This window comes from Chiloscyllium plagiosum, chromosome 24 (assembly GCF_004010195.1).
Source record: "Chiloscyllium plagiosum isolate BGI_BamShark_2017 chromosome 24, ASM401019v2, whole genome shotgun sequence".
Taxonomy (NCBI): Eukaryota; Metazoa; Chordata; class Chondrichthyes; order Orectolobiformes; family Hemiscylliidae; genus Chiloscyllium; species Chiloscyllium plagiosum.
Window position 1 is genome coordinate 55,508,543 of NC_057733.1, and position 20,582 is coordinate 55,529,124.

The 20,582-nt window shown below is 43.0% G+C and overlaps 2 protein-coding genes across 2 annotated transcripts in view; both read left to right on the top strand.

The window, feature by feature from the left end:
* scpep1 (serine carboxypeptidase 1) overlaps positions 1-8,545 on the top strand; it is a 23,782-nt gene extending 15,237 nt beyond the window's left edge. Inside the window, exons 10-11 of the mRNA XM_043715241.1 lie at positions 5,182-5,345; positions 8,274-8,545. Of these exons, the coding sequence (XP_043571176.1) occupies positions 5,182-5,345; positions 8,274-8,336 (227 nt within the window). The 3' untranslated portion in view covers positions 8,337-8,545. The remainder of the gene's footprint in view (positions 1-5,181; positions 5,346-8,273) is intronic.
* Positions 8,546-12,558: 4,013 nt separating this feature from the next.
* Positions 12,559-20,582, top strand: part of dgke (diacylglycerol kinase, epsilon) — a 28,809-nt gene continuing 20,785 nt past the window's right edge. The window contains exon 1 of the mRNA XM_043715242.1: positions 12,559-12,597. Coding sequence (XP_043571177.1) covers positions 12,559-12,597 — 39 coding nt within the window. The remainder of the gene's footprint in view (positions 12,598-20,582) is intronic.

A 20,582-nucleotide genomic window follows, 5' to 3' on the forward strand; every position in this document is an offset into this window, starting at 1 on the left:
CCCATCCTTCATGTACAGGTCCCACCTTCCCCAGAAGGTATCCCAGTGGTCTAAGTATCTGAAGCCCTCCCTCCTGCACCAGCCTCGCAGCCACATGTTAAGCTGCATTCGCTGACTGTTCCTCATCTCACTATCTCGTGGCACCGGTAGCAAACCTGAGATCACTACTCTACTCGTCCTGCTCTTCAGCTTCCAACCTAACTCTCCGTAGTCACTTTTCAGATGCTTAATCCCTTTCCTGGCTATATCATTGGTGCCAATATATACCACGATTTCTGGCTGCTCACCCTCTCCCTTCAGAATCCTGCAAACCCGATCAGTGACATCCCGAACCTTGGCACCGGGGAGGCAATGTACCTACCTGGAGTCCCGTTCCTGATCACACAATCTCCTGTCAATCCGTCTAACTATTGAGTGCCCTACCACTAGCGCTTTTCTATTCTTCCCCCTTCCCTTCTGAGCCTCAGTGCCAGAGACCTGACAACTATGGCTTTAGGTGGGATTAGGATACTGAGCTCAAAGGTCAGCCATAATCATATAAAATGACAGCGCAGGCCCGAGGGATTCAATGGCATGCTATTGCCCCAGTCTTCTGTTTCTCTAGTGGGTACGTCCTCAGGTTGAAAAAGAAAATTTTCCTATACACACTTAACAAATTCATCTCCATCCAAGCTTATCAACAGTATGGCAGTTCCAGGCTATGTTAAGGCATTTAAAATCTCCTACCATCACAACCCTATTATTCTTACAGATAACTGAGATCTCCTTACAAATTTGCTTCTCGATTTCTGGCTGACTATTGGGAGGGCCGATAGTACAATCCCAATAATGTGATCATCCTTTTCCTGTTTCTCAGTTCCACTCAAATTACTTCATTGGATGTTCTCCCAGAAATATCCTCCCTACGTTATAGCTCACCAAAAACCCTACTGCTCCCCTTCCCCTTCTCTCTCTTCCCCCCCCCCCCCCAAACTTCCTGTCCTTTCTACAGCATCTATATTCGAGAACACAAAGCTGCTAGTCCAGTTCATCCCTGAGCCATGGTTCTGTATTAGCTATGATATCCCAGTCCCATGTTCCCAACCATGCCCTGAGTTCATCTGCCTTATCTGTCAGGTGCTAGCAGAAAGTGAGGACTACAGTTGCTGGAGATCGGAGTCAAAAGGGGTGGTGGAAAAGCACAACAGGTCAGGGAGCAGGACAGCCAACACTTCATCAGGAATTCCTGATGAAATACTTTTGCCTGAAACATTGACTCTGCTGCTCCTCGGATGTTGCCTGACCTGCTGTGCTTTTCCAGCGCCAGTTTTTGATTTTGATCTGTAAGGCTTGTTGCATTGAAGTAAGTGTAGTTTAATTTGTCTGATGTAACTGGATTTCTTCTTCCTTGTGCCTGCCTTGAAAATGTAAGTTGCTCCCCTTTTATATTGGAGCAGCCTCACCTTGTGTCTTTTGTGACTATGTCTTTGGATCAAACTACGCCGCACACATGCTCACTCGCACCCCTCTGGAATATGCCCCCCCACAGGCCGGTATATTAGTCCTCTTCCAATGCAGGTGCAGCCTGTCCTTCATATACAGGTCACTACTACCCCAGAAGAGATCTCAATAATCCAAAATGATGAATCCTTGCCCCTTATACCAGCTCCTTAGCCACACATTTATGTGCTCTACCCTCCTATTTCTCCTCTCTCTCTAGCACATGGCACCGGGAGTAATCCAGATATTACTATTCTCGAGGACCGACCTTTTAAACCTCCTGCCTAACTTCCCATATTCTCTCTGCAGAACCTTGTCCCTTTCTCACCCGATGTTGCTGGCACCAACAGGTACAAGGGGTGGCACGGTGGCTCAGTGGTTAGCACTGCTGCCTCACAGCGCCAGGGACCCAGGTTCTATTCCTGTCTCAGGCAACCATCTGTGTGGAGATTGCACATTCTCCCTGTGTCTGTGTGGGTTTCCTCTGGGTGCTCCAGTTTCCTCCCACAGTCCAAAGATGTGCAGGCCAGGTGAATTGGCCATGCTAAATTGCCCATAGTGTTAGGTGTGTTAGTCAGAGGGAAATGGGTCAGACCCTCACCTGCCCCCTCTCTGCCCACTCCAACTTGTCAATGTCCTTGAAGTTCCACACTGTCCACCTCACAGTTTACAATTTTTACACACTTCGTGCCATTTGCAAACTCTGAAATCGTGCCCCATGCACCAAGATCCAGATTACTGGGGAGCAGAGCAACGACAGCCAGGTCTGTCACTCAGACTGGCTCCACTATAAAGGTATATCATGCTCCAAGCAATCGATTATGATAGAGGACACTCTAGTCTGGGGCACAGACAGACATTTCTGCAGCTGACAGGATGGTGTGATGCTTTCCTGGTGCTAGGGTCAAGGATGTCTCAGAGAAGGTGCAGAATATTCTCAAAGGTATTAGATTAGATTAGATTCCCTACAGTGTGGAAACAGGCCCTTCGGTCCACAAGTCCACACCGACCCTCCAAAGGATAACCCACCCAGACTATGGGCAATTTAGCATGGCCAATTCACCTGACCTGCACATCTTTGGATTGAGAGGAAACTGGAGTATCCAGAGGAAACCCACGCAGACACGGGGAGAATGTACAAACTCCACACAGTCAGTCACCTGAGGCAGCAATCAAACCTGGGTCCCTGGTGCTGTGTGGCAGCAGCAGCGCTAACCACTGAGCCACCGTGCCGTCCAAATTGATAGGGAGAGACTGTCCCCACTCATACAAGAAACAAGCGGGCATAGATTTAAAGTAATGAGAAATGGGCTGACTAGTGGAAAGTAACATTACCTGGCATTTGTGTGGCACGAATGACCTTCACCAATAACAGACAATCTAACCACTGCCCCTTGACATTCAATTATGTTACCATCACTGAATCCCACACTATCAACGTCATGGGGGGTTACCATTGACCAGAAACTCAACTGGATGTGCCACCAAAACACAATGGCAACAAGAGTTGGTCAGAGTCTTGGAATACTGTGGCAAGTAACTCCCCAAAGCTTATCCACCATCTCCAAGGCATAAGTCAGGAGTGGGGGCAGCTCCAACAACACTCAAGAAGCTTGACACCATCCAGGATAAAGCAGTGCCCACTTGATTGGCACCACATCCACAAACATTCAATCCCTGCTCCACCGATGCTCAGCAACAGCAGTGTATACTATCTACAAGGTATACTGCAGAAATTCACCAAAGATCCTCAGACAGCATCTTTCAAACCCATGACCACTTTCATCTAGAAGGACAAGGGCATCCGATACATGGGAACAGCACCCCCTGCAAGATCACCTCCGAGCCCCTCACTTCCTGATGAAGGGCATATGCCCGAAACGTTGATTCTCCTTGAATGCTGTCTGACTTGCTGTGTTTTTCCAGCACCACACTCTCGACTCTGATCTCCAGCATCTGCAGTCCTCACTTTCTCCAGGCTCCTCACTATCCTGGAAATATATTGTTATTCCTTCGCTGTCATTGGGTCAAAATCCTGGAAGTCCCTCCCAAAGAGCTTTGTGGGTCAACCTACAGTAGGATTACAGCGTTGGAGGAAGGTAGCTCACTCCCACCTTCTCAAAAGGAAACTAGGGACAGGCAATAAATGCTGGGCCCAGCCAGTAACACATCCCACAAGTGGATAAAAAGAATGTGCAAAAGAAGCAAGGATGAAGTGACAAAAAACTTTCTCACCCAGCGGGTAGTTAGGGTCGAGAATGTATTCTCTGGTAATCGGGTAGAGGCACATTCAATTGAGACATTCAAGAGGAGACTGAATTTTTTTTAGATAAAGATGGTGTACTGGGAAATGGGAAAAAGGCAGGAAATTGCTAACTGATAGTGGTACAATGGGTCAAATGGCTGCCTCCAACACTGTAACAATTTTGTGGATCATTAAGTATATTCAAGGCTGAGATACTGATTTTATTTTTAATAAGGGAACTGAAGGTTAGGGAAAATGCAGCAAAGTGGAGTTGAGGATTGTCAGATGAGTCATGATCTCATTGAATGGCAGAGCAGACTCGATGGGCTGAATGGCCAACTTTGCTATGGCTCATCGTATTATTCACTTTGGAAGAACAGAAAAGCAGAATTGTTTAACGTTATAAATGTTGATATTCAGAGACACATGTGGAACAAAAAAAAAACAAAAATATCAGGCAGTTAGAAAGGCCAATACGTTGTCCTTTACTACATGGAGATTGGAGTGTAGGAATAAAGAAATCGTGCTTTAATTATTCAGGGTTTTTGATGAGACCACATTATGTGCAGATTTGGAGTCCTTATTTGAAGAAAGATGTATTCAGATCAGAGGCAGGACAGTTCAGTAAATTGGAAAGAGTGGGTTTTCCCATAATAATAGGCTGAGTAAATTGGGTCTAGATTTTCTGGAGTTTAGGGAATGAGAGGCAGTCTGATTGAGACATACAAGATTCAGGGGCTTAATGTGACCATCACTGGTCGCGGGGAATCTGAAACAGCTTTGGGATAATGGTCCAATCATTTAGGATTGAGATGAGCACAATTTACTTTGAGGAGTAGATACATCTCTGGAATTCTGGACCTGAGAGGTTTGTAGGTGCTTCGTTGTTAGATACAATTATCCCAGCCTTATATAAATCTTAGCTGTCTCAGAAATAGGAGGAGTTGAAGCCCAAGATCAGCCATGATCATATCGAATGCTGGAACAGGCTTGGTGGGCTGAATGGTCATGTCTCTTGCTCTTATGCCCAAAATAGATGAATGCAACTTTTCAGGGTTACAAACCTGGAAAATATTAAATGGGGAGAGGTGAGGTTATGAAGGGATTTGAAACAGGAAAGCAACGGCTGAAGACAAGGCGGATATCAAGAAGCAATAGGTAGTGAAGGTGAATAGACTGAAGGGTGTGGGTGAAGAGAGTCTTGGGGCATCAGATACAGGATTGTCTGAAAGTGCACAGGGCAATGAATCTGTGCATTGGACAAGAACTTGTTAAAGCACAGCAAATGACTGGAGGCAGCTCAGTGCCATTATAGAAAGGAGAGTGTGGATTCGCCTGGATAGAAACTACAGTTGCTAGTTCAGGACTGAGAGATATTGGAAGTTTTCCACTGGAGCAGAAAAGGAAAATAGAAGATTTTTCTCTCTTTGTCTATCTCTCTCTCTCACTCAATCCAGGGCAGGAGATGTGGGTGAAGAAGCTGAAATGGCCAGGTCTTCCTACATTCACCAGTCTGCGCTGGAAACCTGTGTACACTCCATCAAAGCTCTCGGATACTGCTGCATTCTATAAGCAGCATCAGAACTTTGCCTTCTTCTGGATCCTGAAAGCTGGTCACATGGTGAGTGATTTGTTAACTTCCTGACAGTCTGGGATACCACTTTAATGTTTCAGAATGTAGTTAAGGGGTAAAGAGGTTTGGGAGCTAAAAGGAAAATGTCATCTTGCATTTATTTAGTCTCTTCCATGACCACAGGGATGTCCCAAAGTACTTTACAGCCAAAGAAATATTGTTCTTTAGGTGCTGTAACGTAGGAAACCTGGCAGCCAAACTGTGTACAGCAGGATTCCACTGACAGAAATGTCCTCATAACCAGATTCTCTGTTTTGGTGATGTTTGTGGAAGGGAAGTATTAGCCTTTGATCATGCCTTCAGCTCCCCGGACCCTAATCCCTGGAACTCCTTTGCTCTTTAAGAACCTTATCAGAGGTTCTCCTTCATTCTTCTGAAAGGCAGTACCTTTTGAAAATAAAGCAGTGCCTCAGTACTGTACTGAAGCCTTGGCCTAGATATTTATACTTCTGGCATGGATCTTGAACCCACAAGCCTGCTCCTCGAGGGGTTGATGGGATAGTGCTCATGGAGGATAAACACCAACACAGACTGATGGTATTGGCCACTTGTTTCGTAGTATTTCTGCAAGTCTGTTGTCTCTTCTATGTCTGTGTATTATAGATTCAGTAAAAACCCTCTTTACAGGCTAAAGGTTTTTGGTCCGTTTTAATGCGTGCTTTCCATAATCTAGGGAAGAACACAATGATTACAACCACTGTGTTTGCAACAACTTCCTTTGTGACCCTGATCCTTATTCTCTAATGGCTATGATTGTTTTAGTTTCTGCTTTACCTCTTGATTTTCAAGTTTTTTGTCTTCTGCAGAGGATAAAAATACAAAATTCTTGTTCAACACTTCTGCCATTTAAAAAAACGTTAGGGGATGTAGGTGCTACTGACTGGGTCAGATTTATTTCCTGTCCCTCATTGGTTTTGTGGTGGGGCTGAGCTGCCTTCTTGAACCACTGCAGTCCATGTGCTGTGGGTTAACCCACAATGCCATTAGGGGGGCATTCCAGGATTTTGACTCAGCAACATTAAGAAATGGCAATATATTTCCAGTTCAGGATGGTAAGTGACTTAGAAGGGCACTTTACAGGGGGTGGTGTTCCCATGTGTCTGCTGCCCTTGTCCTTCTAGGTGGAAGTAGTTGTGGGTTTGGAAGGTGCTGTCTGAGGATCTTTGGTGAATTTCTGCAGGGCATCTTGTAGATAGTACACACTGCTGTTACTGAGCGTTGGTGATGGACGGAGTGGATGTGATGACAATCAAGAGGGCTCCTTTGTCCTGGATGTTGTCAAGCTTCTTGAGCGTTGTTGAAGCACTCGTCTTGACGTTTCCTGGTTTTCCATTATTATTTCTCCAAGCTCCACCTCTAAGGGACTAATGCTCACTTTATTTACTCTATTCCTTTTTAAAAAACTCTTACTATGTTATATTTCTAGCTAGCTGTCTCTTAAACTGCATTTTAGAGACATTCTTTGTTGGTTGAGAATCTGTTCAGTACTCTGATCTACCACTTTTTCAATCTTCCTTAGCTAGTTACAGATGATGCTTTCTTCCCTGACTGTCTCTTTTTTTAATGGAATATATCTTTGTCCTGGGTAATGAAATGTGTTCTTGAATGACTGCCACTACTCTCCATTATCCTACTTTTAAGTTGCTTTCCTAGTTCAGATTACCAATTCTGTCTTCATTGCCTTTTAGCTTTAGATCCACCCTTCTCCCATTGAAACAGAATGTAAAATGCTCCCATGTTATGATCACTATTGCTTGGAGACTCCGTTACAATAGCATAATTAATGTCTCTTTGCATGGAGCTAGATCTAAAATAGCCTGCTTCCTAGTTGGTATTTTGAAATAGCAGTCATGTAGCAGAAATGCCACTGGACTGGTAAACCATAGCCCCCTTGCCAATGCTATGGGAACATGGGTTTGAATCTACCATGGCAGATGGTGAAATTTGAATTCAATAAAATTTGGAATTAAAGAACTAGACTAATAGTGACCATATAATCACCATTTTTGCTGAAAAAAGAAGCCATCTGGTTTGCTCAAAGGAAATCCTTGTGTGGTCTTGTTTTACATGGTGATCCAGACCCAGAGCAGTGTGGTTCTGTGTTGGAAAAGGCTGAAGATAACAGGCACTGATAAGACGCCTGTCAATGGGCTGCTATGTGAGTGGAATTACGCTGAGTCAGTGAGGTTTGCTAAGAGTTAGAAATGAAAGTGCCAGCAGTTCCTGTTTTCCATCAGATAAGGTATACATTGGTCATGTGCATACAGAATTCCAAGTAATACACACACTTGGCACAGAGACTTGTGTATAAAAAGCCTGAAGAAATTCCTTTGTTCAACAACATTACGAAGACTAACGTTGTAAGAAGGTACCCTATGTCAGGAGGCATGGTGGTAGGGTGAGGGTTGGGGTTCTTGAGCAGAGCTTTCAGTTAGCCAGCTGTGAATTGTCCTGGGTAATAACATTTGGGTTTAGTTATAGAATTCAGATTAGTGAAAGACAGACAGTAATTGAGGTGTCTTAATAAATGAATTGTGGTTTCGTAGAACTCTGAGTGTCTCCGCGGTATCTTCATCAATGTACTAAGTGTTGTGTCTCAGATGGGCAACGTCGGAAATGGCTGAGCAAGCCACTCAGATGGGCAACAAATGTTAGCCTTTGCCAGTGATGCCCACATCTCATTAAAGAATAAAACAATCCTTACTCTTGGGAACTAATGCTTCTCCTTCATTCAGTCTCTGGAGATTAAAATTCCCCACGATTATTGTAGTACCTTTCTTGCAACCTCAATTATTGTTTTCCTTGTGTACTCTGTCCTACCCCAGCCATTGTTATCTATTAAACTACTCCCAAAAGCAACCTTTGCCTTTGATTGATGTGCAATTGTGCTCATGACTGTTATTTCTTTGTTTTCAGATTCCATCTGACCAGGGAGAGATGGCACTGAAATTATTATGGATGGTGACAGGACAGGAGTAGCTGTAAAAATGCTGTTCAAATCCATGATTAGTTTGTGGTGTCACCCGAGATTTGGGGCTGGAGTTACTCAGGGAGACAAGCCATTCTGTGAAGAATGACCCAGACAATGGCACCTGGTTAAACCTAATATTGTTGCTCCTGGTGCAGAGTCGGGATGTACTCAAATGTCAGAATCATCTTTTCTTGATTAAAATGAACTCTGATAGCTTCCTGTGACTGCCTGTCTGTTTTATCCATAGGTGTGCATGGAACAACGCTCCATTCTGTCCCTAGCCATAAGAAATAGGAGCAGGAAGAGGTCATTTGGCCCCTTGAGCCTGATCCACCATTCAATAGGATCATGGCTGATCAAACATTCCTCATGACCACTTTCCTTCCTTAATACTGTAATCCCTGATTGCTAGACTGAGCAAGAATCTATCTGTCTCAGCCTTAAATATACACAAGGATTATAGAGCCACAGTTCTCTGTAACAAGGAGTTCCAAACGCGCACAACCCTCTGAGCAAAGAAATTCCTCCTCATCTATTTTTATTAAAAACTGACATCCCTTTATTCTGAGACTATGCCCTCTAGACTCTCCCATGAGGGGAAGCGTCCTCTGTGTTTACCCTGTCAGGCCCCTTTAAGAATTCTATAGTTCTCCATGAGCTCACTTCTCATTCCTCTAACCTCGAGGTAGCAGAGTCCCAACCTGTTTGGCCTTTGCTTTTAAGACAATCCCTCCGTACCAGGGATTAACTCAGTGAATCATCATCTCTGAACTGCCTCCAATGAAATGACATTTTTCCTTAAATATGAGAATCAACACTGTTCACATTACTCCAGATGTGGTCTCCCCAGCACCTTGTACCGTGGGTGACATGATGGCACAGTGATTAGCACTGCTGCCTCACAGCACCAGAGACCTGAGTTCGTTTCCCGCCTCAGGTGACACACTGTGTAGAGTTTGCACGTTCTCCCTGTGTCTGCGTGGGTTTCCTCCGAGTGCTCCGGTTTCCTCCCACAGTCCAAAAATGTGCAGGTTAGGTGAATTGGCCATGCTAAATTGTCCGTAATGTTAGGTGGTGGTAAATGTAGGGGAGGGGGTCTGGGTGGGTTGCGCTTCGGCGGGTCGGTGTGGGCTTGTTGGGCTGAAGGGCATGTTTCCACACTGTACGTAATCTAATCTAATCTTATATAGTTGCAGTAGGACTTTCCTACTCTTATTCATCAATCCCCTTGAAATAAGGGCCAACATTCCTGATTACCTGCTGCCCCTGTGTGCTAGCTTTGTGTTTCATGCACAGGTCCCTCCAAGTTCCCTTTGTGCTGCAGCTGTCTGCAGTTTCTTTCCATTTTAAATAATATTCAGTTCTTTTGTTCTACCTTCTAAAATGAACAATCCAATTTCCCTCATTATATTTCATTTGCTGACTTACTGTCCCCTTACTCAACCTATCAATCTCTCTAATCTATTTGTATTTAACTGCAACTTACCTTTCCATCTACTTTTGTGTTATCTACAAATTTGGCTACAGTACATTCACTTGCTCCCTCCAAGTTATGAATATCTATTGTAAATTTTTTATGGTCCCCAGCACTAATCTGAGGAACCCACTGGTTCCAAGTTGCCAACCTGAAGAAGGAATCCAATGCTGTTTTCTGAGTATGAACCAAATCTCTAACCACACCGATAAACAACCTCCAACACCATGGGCTCTTATGTCATCGCCTTTTGTGAGGTACCTTTTTGAATTCCTACTGGAAGTCCAAATACGATACATCTTAACCACTCTGGGTAAGACTTTCTCAAACTCTTAACATGATTTCCCTTTCATGAAGCTGTGCTACCTCTGCTTGATTAGATAATGATTTTCCAAACCTTCTGCTATTACTTCCTTAATTAATTGTTTCCAACAGTTTTTCAACAAACGATGTTAAGCTATAAAAGGCTACAGTTACCTGTATTTTGCCTCCCTCCCATTCTGAATAGGGGTGACACAATGGCAGTCTTCCAGTCCTCCAGAATCCAAGGGTTTTGGAAAAAATGAATTAATACATCCATTCATCTTCAGGGTTAGTGGGACATATGGTCAACGTTTTCTCGAAATAATCAATCAACAAGTAATGTTGATGAGTCTCTGGATTAGTGGTGCTGGAAGAGCACAGCAGTTCAGGCAGCCTCGGATGCTGCCTGAACTGCTGTGCTCTTCCAGCACCACTAATCCAGAATCTGGTTTCCAGCATCTGCAGTCATTGTTTTGACAATGTTGATGAGACACCAACCAAGGCATGTTAAAGCAACAGGCTTTAACCTATACCCCATCTTCCCAATCTCTCAGCTAAACAGGTTCAACAGAAAGTGTCAGGTCTCACTGGGTTGGCACATTGGAAATCAAACCTGGTATTGCAAAATGTTGTTCTTAAGAATGCAAAATTCTCCAATCTACCTGTCAGGTAGACCCAGGTTTCTGTACTTAATGAATTAATATTTATTACAAATAAATAGATTCTATCCACAGGTAACTAAGAACAGTTACCATACAACTACCAGTTACAATTTTATCCCCTTTTTTGAAAATACAGACATACGGACAGATCAAAAACATTGGTGTTATGCGTGAAGGGAAGAAAATACTGGTGAACAAGTCAATTTCACTAGTCCTCAGGATTTAATGAGTGTTCCTTTTGTTTCCAGAGTCCTCCAGTTCTTTAATCTCTTCCTTCAGCTTCTTCCACATCTTTATAGGAGGCACCGAGTGACTGGTCCACAAATGATAAAACCTCTAATTTATTGGTTAAAAGGAACAGCTTTTGATGAAACAACTGGTTTTCATCAGGTTTCAGATATTTTACGAGAGATAAACTGTTTCCGCTTCAGAACAGAAGCTAATGCCGGTATCATTCTGAGAGGCCTAGATAGAGTGGATGTGGGGAAGATGTTTCCACTAGTAGGACAGCTTAAGAGCTAATGCCTTAATTCCAACCCCCTTCTCTGATGGTCTTAATATAACCAAGCCAAAATGGCTGCTATGTTAACTTTGAATTATTGTTCCACAAAACAAATTATGCTGGAATTTATTCTATCATTCTTGTCTCCTGTTCTTTCAGAAGTTTTGAATTCTCATCCCTTTAAAAAAAATCCATTGCATTGTCCAAAGGTTAATGGAATTTTAAATGTCTCCCTGCTTAATTGTTGAGATATCATATCCCTCTATCTGCTTTTTTTGGTTAAAGTGAATAAGTGACTTCTAGGTGCCTTTTATAAGATTGTGATCATTTGAAAAAGACATGTTAATGATAGTTAGGCAGTTGTGATAGTGAAAATGGTCAGTATTTTTCACTAATGATTGATGCCACTGCAGTTGTATCATATGGAGCAAAGTAAAGTTAGTCTTGAAATATTGAACAAATAGTTCTAGTGAGTGTGAATACAGAATGGTTTTATTCATTTATTGACGACGGTGGGAAGACTGACAAGGCTACAAACCTAAAATTGCTGGGTGACAATGACATTCTGTTTGTACCTGATGTTGGCCAGGGCTATGAGAGGGTCCTTACAACAGCATTTAGGGTCATCTCCAGAGGAAACTTCATTCCTGCAGCTTCTCCTCTCATTGTGTCTGTGTAATGCCCAGTCTGCTCCTTTTTGCAGAGATTGACATTTTTGGGATGATGCAAACTGTCTATGTTGTCTGCTCTCATAGTCCAAAAAGATGGGAGATTGTAGAGGACTGCATTGGCCAGATATCTCCTTGTAGTTCACCAGAGACCCAATGGACAGTCAGTGTATGATGACTTTACTCAGCAGTGACCAGGCATTTCATGTCACTCTGAAAGAAATCTCAAAGTTGGAGAATCTGACAGCTAAGCCCAAGATGGAATTGACCTGGGCTGTCAATTTGATTCATCTTTCCAATGTATTTTGATGCTAGTCTGCTGGTTTAAGGTGTTCGAAGCAATAGATCAGTGGAACTGGGTGACAGACGCAATACCACCACAGGCATTGCAGATAGGAATGTGCAGGTACGACTGGTTCTGTTAACGATTTTGAGGAATTAGTGATTTTCAAGTTATAGTGAAAAGTAATTACCATTTGGAAGGACAATGACCAATTCTGCCAGAAATTCAACATAGGACAAGAAATTATATTTTTTTTTTTACAGAAGTAGGCCAAACACTGAAGCTGTAGTTCCACAAATTATGTTCAAGGAGCAGTATTTTAGAAAGTCTGCGAAGGCATGAATCAGCAGTTACAAGTCAACATTTCAGAGGAACAGGTACTTTGATTCTACCTTAATAAAACTGATGAAATAATTATAAATGACTGCAATAAATCTGCTTCAGAGTAGAGGGATGGTGTATCAGCAGTAACATTATTGTTTTATAATTCAAGATTTTAAATAAATTTATGGAGCAAATGGATAGATTTTTATTAATGGGTTAAAGGGTTATCGAAAGCATAAGCCATAAGTGTACTGATTGGTGGAGCTGGTTTAAGGGGTTGAATTTACCTCTCCGCAGTAATTTTGGATTTACCTAACAATGATTCAGAGTAAGTCACAGTAATGAGTCATATTCTCCACCTTGCCTTACAAAACTACCATCTGACATTCAGGAATTCATTTCCCAACACATACATTGTGTAGTTTTTGGGTAATGCCAGTAATTGGCCCTTTAGTAAGATCAAGCTTATTACAAATCATCTGAGGAGTTCCATGAGCCAAGAAATTGAGTTAGTTTTTAAAATATTCCACATTGAGAATGAATCGGCAAGAAATGTGAATTTTGGTGCTAACCAATTTGTTTGCTGCCATGTGTACTGAAGGAGATAATGGTTGAGTTTGATTTATTGTTGTCACATGTACTGAGCGACAGTGGAAAGTGTTGTTTTGCATGCTACACAAACAGATCAAAACTCTGAAGGTGTCACACAGTGAGTTCTACACCAGCCTTGGTGAGGAGCTGAGGTATTCAATTCTAGATTAGAGTGGTGCTAGAAAAACACAGCAGTTCAGGCAGCATCCGAGGAGTCGGAAAATCGACGTTTCGGGCAAAAGCCCTTCATCAGGATTCGTAATGAAGGGCTTTTGCCCGAAACGTCGATTTTCCTGCTCCTCAGATGCTGCCTGACCTGCTGTGCTTTTCCAGCACCACTCTAATCTAAACTCTGGTTTCCAGCATCTGCAGTCCTTGTTTTTACCTAGCTGAGGTACTCTATACAGCTCCAAAGATTGTTGTTTTTATGTCTGATTAGAATGTAGTTGTACTTAATGCTATGTAGTACTTAAGGCAACCTGTTTAGTAACAATGGTGCTCCTTTTGTAAACACTGAATAGTGGGCTATCTTTCATCATTGTATCGATCCTAGATAAAGGGGGTTGGGTGGCAGCAAGTTATCTCAAACAATTCTTGCTCTGTAATAAAACAAAGAACTACAAGTGGTGGAAATCTGAAACAAAAACAGAAATTGCTGGTGAAACTCAGCAGGTTTGGCAGTATCTGTGGGAAGAAAGCCCACATTTCAAGTCTAGTGATTCTTCATCATGACACCATAAGACATAAGATCAGAAATTAGGCCATTCAATCACTGACAAGTATCTCAACCCCATTCTCCTGCTTTCGCCCTGTAACCTTTGATCCCCTTTACTCAAGAACCTATCTATCACCATCTTAAATATACTCGATGACCTGCTGTGGCAATGAACACCATAGATTCCCCACTCTCTGACTGAAGAAGTTTCTCCTTACCTCTATTCTAAAAGGGCTTCCCTTTTACTCTAAGGCTGTGCCCTCGGATCCTAGTCTCTCCTACCAATGGAAACTTTTTCCCAACATCTACTCTGTCCAGGCCATTCTGTACATTTCAATTAGATTTCCCCCTCATCCTTCTAAACTCCATCGAGTAAAAACCCGTAGTCCTCAAGCGAACCTCGTATGTTAAGCTTTTCATTCCTGGGACCACTCTCGTGAACCTCCTCTGAACACACTCAAAGGCCAGTACATCCTCCTTGAGATATGGGGCCCAAAGCTGCACACAATACTCCAAATGTGGTCTGACCAGAGCCCCAGAAGTACATCCTCACTTTTATATTCAAGTCCTCTCAAAATAAATGCCATCATTGCATTTTTTGGAGACGCTGGTGTTAGACTGGGGTGGACAAAGTTAAAAATCACACAACACCAGGTTACAGTCCTTATTTCGAAGCACTAGCTTTCGGAGTGCTGCTCCTTCATCGGGTGATTGTGGAGAATAAGATTGTAAGACAGAATTTATAGCAAAGGTTAACAGTGTGATGTAACTGAAATCATACATTGAAAAAGACCCGGATTGTTTGTTAAGTTTCTTATCTTTTAGAATGACCACATTGGTTTCCGTTCATTCATATGTAAATCGCAAAATCTTTTTTAAAAGTTCCATTCTCAAGTGCACTTTAATAATTGGTGTCATGTCAGCCCAGAGAACGTGTTGCAGGAACTAACTCCATGTGACGCTGTCTGTCCCACAATAGTCAGACTGATTCTAATCTAAAAAACTAATTTACAGAATCTTACACTGATTCATGCAGTTTTTGAGCAAAGTAAAATGTAATTCTGCAAGTACAAATTCACCCCCCAAACTTCTATATATGTGTTGGGGGGAGGGAGGAGGGCTATGAGTGTCTGTGAGAAGGTGTGTGCATGTGTGAGAGTGTAAAGGGGTTTAGGTCTGTGAGAGGGTGTGTGGGGGAGTGTGTGGGAGTGTATGAGAGAGGGTCTGAGTATGCGTGTGTATGAGTGTCTGTATGTGCGTATAGTGCAATGGGGTCACCTGTAGTGTGACATGAACCCAAGGTCCCGGTTGAGGCCATCCCCATGGGTACCGAATTTGGCTATCAGCCTCTGCTCGGACACTTTTCATTGCTACCTGTCCCGAAGTCCGCCTTGGAGGATGGTCACCTGAAGGTCAGAAGTCGAATGTCCCAGACCGCTGAAGTGTTCGCCGACTGGGAGGGAACCCTCCTGTCTGGTGATTGTTGTGCAGTGTCCATTTATCTGTTGCCGTAGCCTCTGCTTGGTCTCACCAATGTACCATGCCTCAGGGCATCCTTGCATATGAGTTAGACGTTTGCTGAGTCACATGAGTACCTGCCACGTACATGGTGGGAGGTGTCCCCACGTGTAATGGTGGTATCCGTGTCGGCATTCTGACACGTCTTGCACTGTCTACCATGACAAGGTTGTATGGTATTGTCCTGAAAGCCGGGCAGTTTGCTACAAATAATGATCTGTTTGAGATTTTGTGGCCACTCCTCAGCCCATTGGCCCATCTGGTCCAGATCTTGTTGTAATCTGAGGTAACCCTCTTCGCTGTCCACTCCACCTCCAAGTTTGGTGTCATCAGCAAACTTACTAACCATACCTCTTATGCCAACATCCAAATCATTTATATAAATGATGAAAAGTAGTGGACCCAGCACCGATCCTTGTGGCACTCCACTGGTCACAGGCCTCCAGTCTGAAAAACAACCCTCCACCACCACCCTCTGTCTTCTACCTTTGAGCCAGTTCTGTATCCAAATGGTGAGTTCTCCCTGTATTCCAAGAGATCTAACCTTGCTAATCAGTCTCCCATGGGGAATCTTGTCGAACTCCTTAATGAAGTCCACGTAGATCAGATCTATCGCTCTGCCCTCATCAATCCTCTTTGTACTTCCTCAAAAAAACTCAGTCAAGTTTGTGAGACATGATTTCCCACGCACAAAGCCATGCTGACTATCCTTAATCAGTCCCTGCCTTTCCAACTACATGTAGATCCTGTCCCTCAGGATTCTCTCCAACAACTTGCCCACCACCGACGTCAGGCTCACCGGTCTATAGTTCCCTGGCCTGTCTTTACCGCCCTTCTTAAACAGTGGCACCACGTTTGCCAACCTCCAGTCTTCCGGCACCTCCCCTGTGACTATCGATGATACAAATATCTCAGCAAGGGGCCCAGTAATCACTTTCCTACCTTCCCACAGAGTTCTAGGGTACACCTGATCAGGTCCTGAGGATTTATCCACTTTTATGCGTTTCAAGACATCCAGCACCACCTACTCTGTGATATGGATATTTTTCAAGATGTCACCATCTATTTCCCTGCATTCCATATCTTCCATGTCCTTTTTCACAGTAAATACTGATGCAAAATACTCGTTTAGTATCTCCCCCATTTTCTGTGGCTCCACACAAAGGCCACCTTACTGATCTTTGAGGGTCCCTATTCTCTCCCTAGTTACCCTTTTGTCCTTAATGCATTTGTAAAAATCCTTTGGATTCTCCTTAACTCTATTTGGCAAAGCTATCTCATGTCCCCTTTTTGCCCTCCTGATTTTTCTCGTAAGAATACTCTTACTGCCTTTATGCTCTTCTAGGGATTCACGCGATCTATCCTGTCTATACCTGACATATGCTTCCTTCTGTTTCTTAACCAAACCCTCAATTTCTTTATTAATCCACCATTCCCTATACCTAATGCTTTTCCTTTCACCCTGACAGGAATATACTTTCTCTGGACTCTCGTTATCTCATTTCTGAAGGCTTCCCATTTTCCAGCTGTCCCTTTACCTCCGAACATCTGTCCCCAGTCAGCTTTTGAAAGTTCTTGCCTAATACCATCAAAATTGGCCTTCCTCTAATTTTGAACTTCAACTTTTAGATCTGGTCTATCCTTTTCCATCACTATTTTAAAACTAATAGAATTATGGTCGCTGGCCCCAAAGTGCTCCCCCACTGACACCTCAGTTACCCAAGAGTAGGTCAAGTTTTGCACCTTCTCTAGTAGGTACATCCACATACTGAATCAGAAAACTTTCTTCTACACACTTAACAAATTCCTCTCCATCTAAACCCTTAACACTATGGCAGTCCCAGTCTATGTTTGGAAAGTTAAAATCCCCTACCATAACCACCCTATTATTCTTACAGATAACTGAGATCTCCTTACAAATTTGTTTCTCAATTTCCCGTTCTACCCAAATAACTTCCCTGGATGTATTTCTGGGAATATCCTCTCAGCACAGCTGTAATGCTATCCCTTATCAAAAACACCACTCCCCCTCCTCTCTTGCCTCCCTTTCTGTCCTTCCTGTAGCATTTGTATCCTGGAACACTAAACTGCCAGTCCTGTCCATCCCTGAGCCATGTTTCTGTAATTGCTATGATATCCCAGTCCTATGTTCCTAACCATGCCCTGAGTTCGTCTGCCTTCCCTGTTAGGCCCCTTGCTTTGAAATAAATGCAGTTTATCAGTACTGCCTTGTTCTCAGCTTTGTCCCTGCCTGCCCTGACTGTTTGACTCGCTTCTGTTCCCAACTGTACCAGTCTCGAATTGATCTCTTTCCTCACTATCTCCCTGGACAGGATGCTGGTGAGGCCACACTAGGATATTGTGTTCAGTTTTGGTCATCTTGTTATAGGAAGGATGTTATTAAACTGAAAAGAACGCAGAAGAAATTTACAATCTTGTACAGGTCACTTCTACCCCAAAAGAGATTCCAATGATCCAAAAATGTGAATCCTCCTCCTATACACCAGCTCCTCAGCCATGCAGTCATCTGCTCTATCTTCCTATTCCTACTCTCATTAGCTTGTAGCACCGGAAGTAATCTAGATATTACTACTCTTGAGTACCTCCTTTTTAAATTTCTGCCTAACTCCCTGTAAGCTCCCTTCAGAATCTTCACCTTTTCCCTTCCTATATCGTTGGTTCCAATGTGAACAATGACCTCATGCTGGCTCCTCTCCCCCGTGAGAACATTCTGCACCCTCTCTGAGACATCCTTGATCCTGGCACCAGGGAAACAACACACCATTCTGATTTTTCGCTGCTGGCCACAGAAATGTCTGTCTGTACCTTGGACTAGAGAGTCCCCTGACACAATTATCTGTTGGAACCCGACGTACCCCTCATTACATTAGAGCCAACCAGAAACCAATACCAACAACTTGGCTGTTTGTGCTACATTCCCCTGAGAATCCATCACCCCCTACATTTTCCAAAACAGTATGCCTGTTTGAAATGGGGATAACCACAGAAGACTCCTGCACTACCTGCCTACCTCTCTTAGCTTTCCTGTGACAGAATCTGAGACTTTCCCCCCCTTTCCTATAACTGCCATCCATCACATCCCCTTGCTTTTGTAAATTCCTCATTGCCTCTAACTGCCTCTCCAACTGATCCATTTGACCTGATTGAATTCGCAACCAATGGCATTTATTGCAGATATAATACTCAGTTATCAGTAAACTCTCCCTAAACTCCCACATCCGACAAGAAGAGCATATCACTCTACTAAGGGCCATTTTTGCTTCTTTCAATCTGCAGATGCAGAAAATAGCTCTGTCTCATCCCCTACAAAACGCTGCTCCAGGTTAAATTAATACATATGGCTTATATTTTAAGTTTAATCAAGAGAGATAGCTCAATAATACATATAATCAAGAAAGAACCCACTCTACTCACTACTGCAGACTTATTTATCAGTTTCTGTGCTGTGACCACTCCCAAACAGGTTCCTCCAAGATCAGTTGTGAATTTCACTGTTTGTTTATTTTCCCAGACGCACTCCGATGTCCAGCGATACATAAATTCAAACAGCAAAGGCAGTAACTGCTAACTCTGCCAGTTCACAATGTGGGTTTCTTTCTTTCTCTCTCTCTCTATCCTGCACTGTCCTCACCATGTGCTTCCTTTGTCTGTTCCTCTCCCTTGCTGTTGTTTTGACTTTTTTATCTCCAAAGTTCCAAAACAATGCAACAGCATATAAAACAGTAATTGCTGCTCCTGGAATTCGAACACCTAAAATACCTCAAAAAAAGGAGCAGCTCTTACAGCCAGAAAGTTTTCCCATCCTCCAACTTGGATTACCCAAAACCAAAGCCATTCTTACTGTTGATTGAATTTTATTTCTTACTAATGAAGATACCCCATCCCTCCACTGCCCACCTGCCTGTCTTTTTAATGGAATGTATATCCTTGAATATTCATCTCCCAATCCTGGTCCCCTTGCCGCCGTGTCTCCGTGATGCCCACCACATCATCCTGCCAATTTTGTTCAGTGCCACAAGCTCGTTTACCTTATTCCTTATACTGCGTGCATGCAGATATAACACCTTCAGTCCTGTATTAACCATCGTTCTTCTCAGTGTCATTCGCTTATCCAGTATGCTTGAAGTTTGATTGTTAACCCTTTCCATACACTGTCCTATTTGTGTATGTGCTGGAGATTTGAATAAACTCTCCTGAGTTCTGCACTCTTACCGCCCTCTTTAATTTGGATTTTCTAATTTCCCCTTTATCTGAAACCTTCCCCCACTGGCTCCCAGTGTTTAAAGCCCTGTCTACAGCACGAGTTATGCAATTCGCTAGGACTCTGGTCCCAGCACGGTTCAGATGATGATCCCATTGGAATAGGTCCCTTCTTCCCCAGTACTGGTGCCAATGTCCCATGAATTCAAACCCATCTCTCCCATACCAATCCTTGAGCCATGCATTTACCTGTTTAATCTTATTGACCCTGTGCCAATTAGATTGTGGTTTCGGTGGTAATCCAGAGATTATCATCTTTTTGGTTCTCCTTTATAATTTAGCTCCTAGCTGTTCATACTCTCTTAGCAAAATTTCTGCCCTAGTTTTATCTACCATATCTACTTGAGTAATAGTTGATCTCATGTAAAAATCGACCCTCCAGTTTTGGCCAAATAATCTGGAATTTTCCATATATCTTGTGTAAAAGTCGATCCTATTTTTACCACATATACTTTTAGGAGTCAGTGTGCTGGCCGTCACGCCCTGCTCCAGTTTTCCAGCCTGCTACTCCCGGTCCTCCAGTCCACTGTCTATTGTGTACTGCATCGGATTTCAGAATTAATAGAATTTGTTCTTTTTTCCTTTATGTTTAGAGATCAGTTGGACTTCTGCTAATGATACAGTATGAATTTTGATGGGCATGAATTCACAAGTCACTAACTGAGATAACTTAAAGTTTTATCAGTATAAAAGAGGTGACATCTTTGATCAGACAATGCATTTTAGGTGTGAGGATTTGTTTCAAATCCGTCTGTGTCTTAACCTGGAGTCAGACTGGTTTCATTTCCAAAGTAGGAATTTACATGATACCACATTGATTAACTGGCTAAAACATTGTACTTTTTGAACAAATAGAATGTATCTGCAAATGGAAATTCCCCCCATAGACTTATAGGTGTGTGTGTGTGTGGGTGAGAGAGAGATGGAAAGAGA